The 9892-nt window shown below is 39.7% G+C and overlaps 1 protein-coding gene across 1 annotated transcript; it reads left to right on the top strand.

Annotated features, from left to right (window-relative positions):
- Positions 1-682: 682 nt before the first annotated feature.
- On the top strand, positions 683-9365 carry LOC103058701 (keratin, type I cytoskeletal 19-like). Its single transcript, XM_088143256.1, has 8 exons — positions 683-1216; positions 3086-3168; positions 3574-3730; positions 4704-4868; positions 5788-5913; positions 6066-6289; positions 7079-7257; positions 9157-9365. The coding sequence occupies exons 1-8, from the start codon at positions 683-685 to the stop codon at positions 9180-9182; spliced, it is 1494 nt and encodes a 497-aa protein (XP_087999382.1). The 3' UTR covers positions 9183-9365.
- Positions 9366-9892: the final 527 nt, after the last annotated feature.

Genomic DNA, 9892 nt, shown 5'->3' with positions numbered 1-9892 from the left:
ATTTCTGATATTTGTTTTTTACATTTAGTTGCAAAAGAATTCTGCTAAAGGGTGTACAAAATATCTATTGCCCCATTCCATAAAACCACAGTGGTGATACTGAGCAGTAAGAATTAGCAAAATATATTTGTTCCTTATTTGCCCATTTTAGAATGTAAAATGAAGAACAAAATTAATTACAGAACCCTTGCCCCATTGATTTCAATGGATCATCTCTAAGCATAACTAGTCCGTTCAAGGATGACCAGCAGAAGACAAATTCACCTTTTTTCTTTTCATGTACAGACTTTATGAAGGCATTTTCCTTCACTGTCAAAGTTGATGATGTGCTGGAACACAACAGCTGAAACATACAGGAGAAAAAGCAAAATGTAAGGCTGAATATGTACCTGTATCTTTATCACCACTTAAAATTTCTGTGAGAGTGACAAAGCCAGCTACATACTAGATTGCCTTTGATAGCTTTAAAAAAACCTCTCCCACTGGGAGATAATTTCTGGCATAAACAAAGGGATTGGCAAATGCCATGGGAGGGACCAGGAACAGCCTTTGTGGCAACTCCCTCTATAGGAGATATAAATACGGATACTTAGGATGAAGCACTTGCAGTCAGAATCCCAGTATCAGGCTGTGCAGCTTAAGTGGGGCTTTTCTAGGATTTGGATTCTAAACCGAATTCACTATGAGTTGTGGCATTAAGGGTGGTGGAAGTAGTGTTGGTGGTGGCAGGATCTGTGGTGGAGGCAGCATCAAGATTACATCCTCAGGATCCTCAAGAGGATTTTCTGGAAAAAGTTATGGAGGAGGATCCCGATGTGGATATGGAGGGGGTGGCTTCAGCAGTGGTAGCTGTGGGAAAATTACTAGAGGGAGAATAAGCTATGGAGGTAGCTGCTATGGAGGTGGCAGCTATGGCGGTGGAAGTTATGGTGGTATTTGCTATGGCGGTGGCAGCTATGGTGATGGTACCTGCTACCCATTCAGCAGTGGTAGTTTTGGTGGTGGTGATGGGGGCCTCCTCTCCAGCAGTGACAAGGCAACCATGCAGAATCTTAATGATCGCCTGGCTAATTATCTGGACCAAGTGAAAAGGCTGGAAGATGAAAACTGTCAGCTTGAGATCTGTATCAGAGAATGGTATCAGAAGCATGGTGATATTGGACCAGATAAGGACTATAGCCACTATTACCAAGAAATTGACCAACTCTACAATGAGGTATGTATTCAATCTGTGATCATAAGGTAGATTGCTGCTTTTGTTTCATTATTTAAAGGGTGAAGTGGGAACTTCCTTAGAAGGAAGGCCAGCAGAAACCAAAGAGATTTTGGAAGGAGAGAGGGGCAAGAAGGGAGGAGAGAAATCCCAATCAGTGATATAGGAGATGAGATGAGATAAGTTGAGATGATGAGATGAGCTGAGCTGAGACAGAAACAATCATTTTGTAAATAAGCATAGAGTTTTGTTGATGAACCTCTAACTAGAAACAACTTGCACCCTATAGTAATTGTTTCTTGCATGCTATTGTTAAATAAAATCAAATTCTTCATAATCTACAGCTTCTCTAAGTAAATGAAGATCAAATACAATTACATCCCTACCGCTTCCTGCCTTATTCTACAGAAAAAGAGCTGATAAGAAAGAAAACAACATCAGTATAAGAATTTGTTATTGTGTGGTAGTAGCAGCAAGATTTTAAATTATTTATTAGGATTGTGTGGTGATTTATTGAAGTTTCAAATATGAGTTGACAACAGCTAAGACCACCTTGAACCAATCTTGCCTTTTCCCAAGATTGTACAGTGAGAAGGGCATGCATAGCAGACCAGGAAGGAGGTATTCTTGTCAGATGTTACATGCACAGCCATGCAGGCTTCAAATCACATTTGCCCTTAGAATCTGGATCACTTCAAAGACCTCATTTTTTTTATCCCCAAAATAAATTTAGGAGAAAGTAGGTCACTTCTGACTAAATAAGCCCACCACATTGTGATGTTTTTAAGCAGATGCTACAAAGTCTGAAGTTTTTAATGCTTCATTCTATTGTTAGATTGTGATTAATAACGATAGTGATAACTTAAAGCTTAAATATTCTTAGTCCTGAAAATGCATAATTTAATAATGCAATCTACATTTAATACAGTGGATCTGTCATATACTGTAAAAATAAAGTACGGGTTCCAAGAGGTATATTTTGGGAAGGATTTTAGTTTCTTCTTTTAAATCTGTTGAGAACATCATATATAACAAGATTGAATTTTTTAGAAATATTTGTTTAGTGATGAAACAAAAAGGAAGAAATATTTCAAAGGTCAACAGAGAGGCACTAGGCAAAAGTGGGACAGACATGGAAACTTGTACTGATAATTAGCTATGAAGTACACACATTTGTTTATCTTTTAACCTGGGAGATGTTAGCTTTCCCTTTAGTCTTACTTTCTGTGTTTTAGGAATCTTTGATCTCTTTCCTTGAAAGGTATAAATGAAACCACTAGATTGACTATTGGTAGGCATCAATTTGGGAAGTTGATCCAAATCCTTATTTGCCATAGTGAAAGGGATCACTTCAGAGAAGGGGGGCAGCCCAGGTGATTCCATGTGCTAGGGCACAGAACTGAATTTAGGCTCTCCATGCAGGAGCTGATTCAAATATGTATGTTCAATAGTTCATAAATGGAATGCCAAATGGTTGGCTACATGTGTGTGGTTGGCCAATCAGTGATCCTTCCTTTTCAAGTAAAATGGTTTTCAATGGGAACTGATTCACAAATGCAACTGCCAGAGAAAATGAATATGTTGGCACATAGAAGCACCAGCCCATGTCTTCAAACATAAGCAAAATCCAGCAGATACCCATAAAAATCAGGTTTGAAAAGCAGAACTAAAATCATACCAAAAAGATAGTTGGAGAAGAAAACAAAAAGAAGAAGAAAATGTTATTTATCAGATGTTCACATTTCTTAAGTTATAATCTTACAAATGAGTCAAAATAAGTATTTCAGCATCAGTTATACCAACCAATCAAAAGAACCATGGCAGTCTATTTACTACTATGTCATAAACATTTCTATTATTTATCTTTTCCAGCTTATTTGTGAAACAGATGATTATAACAAAATTCTTCTGAATATTGATAACACCAGGATGACAGCTGAAGATTTTAAACTGAAGTGAGTATGATGCATTTCTCACCCGCCTCCTTCCACTCTTGCTGCATTCATTGATTTGACCTGAGGAAGGGATAGACCACTTTTCTTGATTACAAACTCCAAGGGGCCAATAATAGTACAATTCAAAAGTGGGGTTTCACACAATCATAGAGTGTGGAGTGTGCCTTTTCAAAATTTCTCTGTCTGGAAGTGGTTTCTTCTGGGAGGATACTCCATTTCATCCCCCTTCATCCCTGTATTCTTTTTACCCCTTAAATAAACAGCCAACATTCAACAATCTCTGAACATCTTCGCTCTTCATTGTATTTGGGGGGATTGTTGACTTTTTTTCATAAAGGATTTGTTTTTTGGTACGCTTTTTGCAAATGTGGTCACTAATGATACCTAAACCCTCCTTCGGATTAGATATAACACTGAAGCGAGTCTCCGTCAGAATGTGGAGGTTGACATTAATGGATTGCGCCCACTCTTGGATCAACTCACTCTTGCCAAGTCAGATCTGGAAATGCAGTGTGAGTCCCTCAGAGAGGAGCTGATATGTCTTAGGAAGAATCATGAGGAGGTAAGAGCACTAGTCAGCAGTAAACAGAATTCTAACATTCAGAGCTCCCCCACCCTTATTTTCCAGATAATATACCACCACCATCCATTTTGTTTGGGAACAAAATTCAAAGCATGCATTTTTATGACACCCAAAATCCTTCCCTGCTGTTCTTTGGTATATCTTGTACCAGGAAACACTTCTCTAGTAAAGAGTCAATGGCATAATTCCCAACCAAATTGTACCCAGAAAACAAATGTCTTTCATGTGGCATCTTGCCCTCTTTTTTTGTGAAGGTGCAGCAATCTACCTTCTCACCTAATCTCATATTTCCACATTTTAAAGGCCTACTTCCTCTTTTAATTTTTCCACATACAGAAATGATATCATACTGTGAAGAAAAAGTGGATAAAACAGACCTGGAAGCACTTACAATTGACTTCCCTAGCGTTTTTGATTCAGTGGGCAAATTCAGAATTTGGGGAGCAAATTATGGCTTGCACATTCACAAAATTGTTGCCACAATGGGTATGGGCAATCACAAAGCACTCATACAACAGGAAAAAAAAAATACTGGCTACAACCACCCGTGATGTTCTTTGCTAGGAATAATCATCCACTATTTTGTTTTCTAAGAATACTACTGTGTGGGACCCAAAGGCATACTGAGTCCTTTTGCTTTCCATGTCAGAACTCTAACTTCAGAGAGAGGGAAGGGAGAAGACTGAAGGGGGTATTTTCCAGGCCTGCAATGAGAGACAGTACTGTAGAACTGTAAGAATCTTGTCCACAGGTATAGCTGGACTACAAAATTAATGTATGCCAGCCACAGAGATGCCACAAAGAATTTTTCTTCCGTGAGGAGGAAATATAAAGCATCCTTCTTCTATTCTGTTTAGGCTCTTCACATTACAAATAGGATTGTTCTGCCCATAAAGTAGTTTGTTTTAATGCCAGTTTCTTATGATTCATTTATCCTTCCCCATTGCTACAGACTCTGAGAGGACTCCGAAGCCAGAGAGGTCATGGTGATGTCAGTGTTGAAGTGAATGCTGCCCCTGGACAAGACTTGAAACAACGTCTGGATCAACTCCGGTGTGAATATGAAACCATCATTGAGCAAAACCGAAAAGAGGTGGAAATCTGGTATGAAAGCAAGGCAAGTGAAATATATTTAAGTACTCCCTTTTCCTAGCATTCAGAAAATGCAATTTCCTTTCACCAGCAGCACTGTTAGAAATACTTTGTGGGGTTTGCTGACAAGAGCTTAAGAGAAGCCCAGGTTTCAGGTTGCAAGAAATAGCTAAATATGAATTTGTACATCCCAGAGACATCCTGGAAGCAATCTAAATAAAAGTTGGGAAAATAGGAGCTGAAAAGCGAGAAATCTGGGAGTCAGAGCCCAAGAAGTGGGATATTCAGTCAGATACCAATCTGGAGTTTCAGGCAGTGGGTAAAAAGTAGTTAGCATAATTCTTAACATAAGAAAAGAAGAGCTTGTAGGGATCAGATCAATAGTTCATTAATAGCAATAGCTGAACCATGGGAAACCAATAAACAAGAACAAACAGCAACAACCCCTTCTCCTCCCCTTCCCCCATACACACACATGCATTGTTTATAGCAACCAGTGCCATTGTGTCACCTTGAAGGGTTGCGTAGTTGGAGTAGTGTAACTGGCGTGGATGCTATGGGAGAAGGGCTATGGGAGGAGAGGGGCTTTGGCGGAAGAGGCAGATGGGCTATCCTGATTGAATGGATCAGGCTCATGGACTGGAAGTTTCCTATCCCCAGATTTAGACTTAATATTTTCAAGAAGTGGGATATTCAGTCAGATACAAATCTGGTCAACTGTTGGCAGTGTCTTATGTGCACAGAAGTGTTCTATTCTCAAGAGAGAACTGGAGGTTTGGTTGGAAGCCCACCTGGCCAGTAAGTAGTTTGGAGAGGAAGAAAGTATTTTAAGAAGAAGATATCAGTATTCTAACATGGTCTATTCCACCACCACTCCCATGCCAGATGCCACAACTTATATTATTTTCTTTCTTCTTTTCTTCTTGTTCTGTTGTATCTTTTAGATGGAAGAGGTTCGCCAACAAGTGACTACAAGTGACCAGGAGTTAACTTCAGGCAATCAACAACTTTCAGAACTGAGACGAGAGTACCAGGCCCTTGAGATTGAGCTCCAGTCTCAAATCAGCATGGTATGTGACAGCATGTGGAAATAACTATAGTCTGCATGTTATACAACTGATTTTCTAGCAGCCAAATATTTCTATTATCCCTTCCCTTCTGCTAAAAGCATCTCAGCACTTTCCTGAAGATCATGTCCTATAAGTTGCCTTTCTATTTTCAGATCCAGTCTCTGCAAACCAATCTGGAGGATACGGAACGTCGCTACAACATGCAGCTACAACAGATTCAGACTATGATTGAACCAGTAGAAGGAGAGTTGGCTAGCATCCGGTGTGAGATTGAGAGTCAGAGTCAAGAATATCAGCTGCTGCTTGGCATCAAAACGCGTCTGGAACAGGAGATCTGCCAATACCGCCGATTGCTTGAGGAGGGACAGCAAGAAATGTATGTTGACTAGGAAATGTAGAAGATGTGAATCCATTGCTTTCCAAACAGAAGTTAGGATCTCTGTCTTGAACAAATCTTGTCAATAATGGATCTCAACAAGCATCTTCTGAAAGGTTCTAGCCCTTTTAGGAAGTCATATGTATACTTAACATGTCAGCATCAGCAGAACCTGCTGATACTGCTTCAGTGATATTTTTTTCATCAGAAGTTACCATTGCCAGTAGTGTAGCATGGTGTGATGTGGTGTGGCGTAGTAGTAAATTAGAGTAGAGTAGAGTAGAGTAGAGTAGAGTAGAGTGGACTAGAGTAAATACTGCAGAATTCCAGTTCACCTGGAAGCCAACAAGGATAAAGTACGTGCACTCTATCCTTGTTAGCTTCCAGTGAACTGAAATTCTGCAGCATTAAATGTCACTGGAATAAACAGGGGTTATGCAATCTACCTAGAAGATGGGAACTTTGCATGTGTAATGTCAAAAGAAGGCTTGAGTGTTGAGAAGGAAAAGGGGTGATGAATAGGTGTGGTGAACCAAGCTACCATATTGCCTTGTATTGACTTAGACTGCTAGTCCACGTTGACAAATTCTGATAAAACCAACTAGTAGCAGCTCTCCAAGAACTCAGGTAGAATTCTTTCCCAGATTAAATGATAGTACTCTACTGAACATGAAGGAAGCTTAGAAGTTGATGCCAAAGTCATAATAGTTACTTTATTGGGGGGATTCTTTCCCCGAGAAGGAATTTTAATTATTGGTTGATTGATTGATTATATTTCTCTTTTTCCAGTGGCTCAGGAGGTGGAGGAGGATATGGAGGTGGTAGAATAGGTGGAGGAGGTGTCTGTGTAGGAGGAGGCATCGGCGGAGGAGGCGTCTGTGTAGGAGGAGGCATCGGCGGAGGAGGCGTCTGTGTAGGAGGAGGGAGTTCTTCGCGTTGTCAGTCCTATCCCACATCTTGCAAAACGGGTGAGAATTACCATGATCAAGATGACACTGCTGTTTTTTCCTGTTCTCTTTCCCTTTTCTGTTTGCAGGGAAGAGTAATATTAATCAGTAAAGGTGATTTCAAATGTGGCATATTTCCTTTTATAATTATGGAAATCTTTTTAATGGGAAAAAATATGTAGAATCCTGATTAACTATGGAAGATCAGAAATGGGAATACTGGGAAGCAACCATACTGCATTTGACCACTGCAGATGCAGCTGTTTGGCACTCTAAGGAATTATCTATCATTTGGGTTTGCAAATTCCTCTGTGTCTACTATCCTAAACATAGAGTTCAGTTCCATCCATTTGTTCAACTAAGGTGGGCCACCAAGTTTGGAACTATAGCGATGGAGGCTATATTTTGCAGAGTTCAGAGTTTCTCAGGTTAGTGGTAGGAACTAGAGCTAAGTCTGAGGCTGGAGTCTGTAATTGGCAGAGAACATCACTTCATTGACTTGGCATAAGGGCAAAAGTTAGGGCAATGTAATATGTGTACCAATGGCAGCCAAACTGGAAGCTTCATATAGGTTGCTGATTGTGGGGTGGGGCAGGATGTAGCATATCTCTAGGTTCTTCTGTGTCAAGGAGAGTACCATTGAATCCTGAGCACATCTGGTTCCAGGCATCTCCTTCACCATGCAAGAAACCTTCCATTTTCTTTGTCTCCTCTAAAACTGATTATTTAAATGAGGGCTTGGCCAACTTAATAGTCACATGTAACCATCCCTATTTTCTTCTATAACTTTTGAAATTTGGTGAAGTACTTTCTTTATCCTGCAAGCACTTTTACAAAGTTACAGGGTTTTTGCAACATTTGCTTTCAAAGTGTTAAGTCCAAGTGGGATTTAGGGTCAAGAGAGATGTCAGCTCTAACCCCCCCCCCCGCCAATCACTTTTTGGTCCTGGAGTCTTGCCCCTTTTTGGAGTGTTGCCTTTGATGGGCTACCCAAAGGCAGCAGAAGGCTCTTTGACAGAAGAGTCCACTGTGGGATGCACCTAAACAAGGGATGGCACCCTGTGCAGGTGTCCCCACCATCAACCCAAACAAAGATTGCTTACATTTGAGATGAAACAAAGAACATGGAATCAGAAAGACAATGATGAATTTATGAAACAAAATATTGTTTTGTTGGTTTAGAATAGTTCTAAAATACTTTTCAAGACAAGCCCCAAGGTTGCTTGTCTACTTTTCCCAAAAGTTACAACAGGTTTCTAATTTAAATGATTTTATAACATTTGCTGCTGTTCAGTATCTGAAATGTTTTTGTTTTTAACTAGTTTTTTGAATATCTAAAGTAACATACAAATTATAACCTTGAAGTGCTTGTTGCTTGTTTAGTGGTAGTCCTTCACTTATGACCATTTGTTTAACAACTATGGAAGTTACGACAGCACTGAAAAAAGTGACTTATGACTGGTCGTCTCACTTATGACCATTGCAGTGTCCCTGCGGTCACGTGATCAAAATTCAGGTGCTTGGCAGCTGGCATGTATTTATGATGGTTGCAGTGTCCCAGGATCACGTGATCGCCATTTGTGACTTTCCCAGGAGGCTTCTGACAAACAAAGTCAATGGGCAAGTTGGATTTGCTTAATGACTGTGACAAAAAAGGTCATAAAATTGGGCATGACTCACTTTAACGACCGCATCACTTAGTAACAGAAGCTCTGGTCCCAATTGTGGTTGTAAGTTGAGGACTACCTGTATTTCATTCTGTTGGGGTAAAGAGACAATATCTTCAGGGAACATGTTTTGTCCTGGTCATTAGAAAACACATTTGACCACCAAGAACACATGAGTTCTGCCTCAGTTCTTGTTGCTCATATTTCCCAATTCCCCCAAGATTCATTTTCCCCTCTTTGTCTTTTTCAATAGGACTTGGAAGAAAACCTTGTGACTAACCAATTAGCAATCGATGATGCTCCCAAATTCCTCCAAGAATTTCTACTGATCAAGGAAGAGCACATCTGCCCAATTTCTCTGCATAAACCCCCACAATAGATAGGGCTCTACTCTTCTATCTCTCTGTTGACCATCACAAAAGATCACCCTGCCCTCCTTAATCCTTGTTTCATCCATTCTTTAAAGCACTTTCTTGGAGGACATGCTTTCTCTTTCTTCAGTTCATTCATGACTGGCTTTTGATACTGATGAAAATTGTCCAATAAAGCTCTGTTGCTGCTTGTTGCAATCAAAAGATCTGTGTGTCCCTTGTTATTTTTGATACGCAAGCATTTAATTAGTGAATGTAGTCTATAGATGTAGTCCAGACTTTGCAAGTGGCTTGCTATTAAAGTCATAGAGAGAATTAATATCCATTTTTTAAACAATCCCACACACCTTTCAACTGACAGCACCAAATTCTGCTAGAGGCAGTCTCAAGAAATTAGAGCAACCATTACAAAATGCAAGCCTCTATTTGAAATGATACATTGGCAAGTTGTGCATCAGCAAAGTATTTGTGGTTGGATGTTACGTGTGTGTTTATGTGAATTTAAGCACTGCATTTTTTTTCCAATTCCCATTTTTATTTGAAGGAACAGAAACGACTTTTTTTATTTTTTTGCAAAGGAAAGGAAAACGTTGCTCAAATTCTATCAACAGCAAAAAT

Source organism: Python bivittatus, unplaced genomic scaffold, assembly GCF_059951505.1.
Source record: "Python bivittatus isolate LINGU-HERP-01145 unplaced genomic scaffold, Pbiv_v1 ctg000410_np1212, whole genome shotgun sequence".
Taxonomy (NCBI): domain Eukaryota; kingdom Metazoa; phylum Chordata; class Lepidosauria; order Squamata; family Pythonidae; genus Python; species Python bivittatus.
Note: the sequence above shows the minus strand (reverse complement) of the source record. Positions and strands in the feature narration are given on the sequence as shown.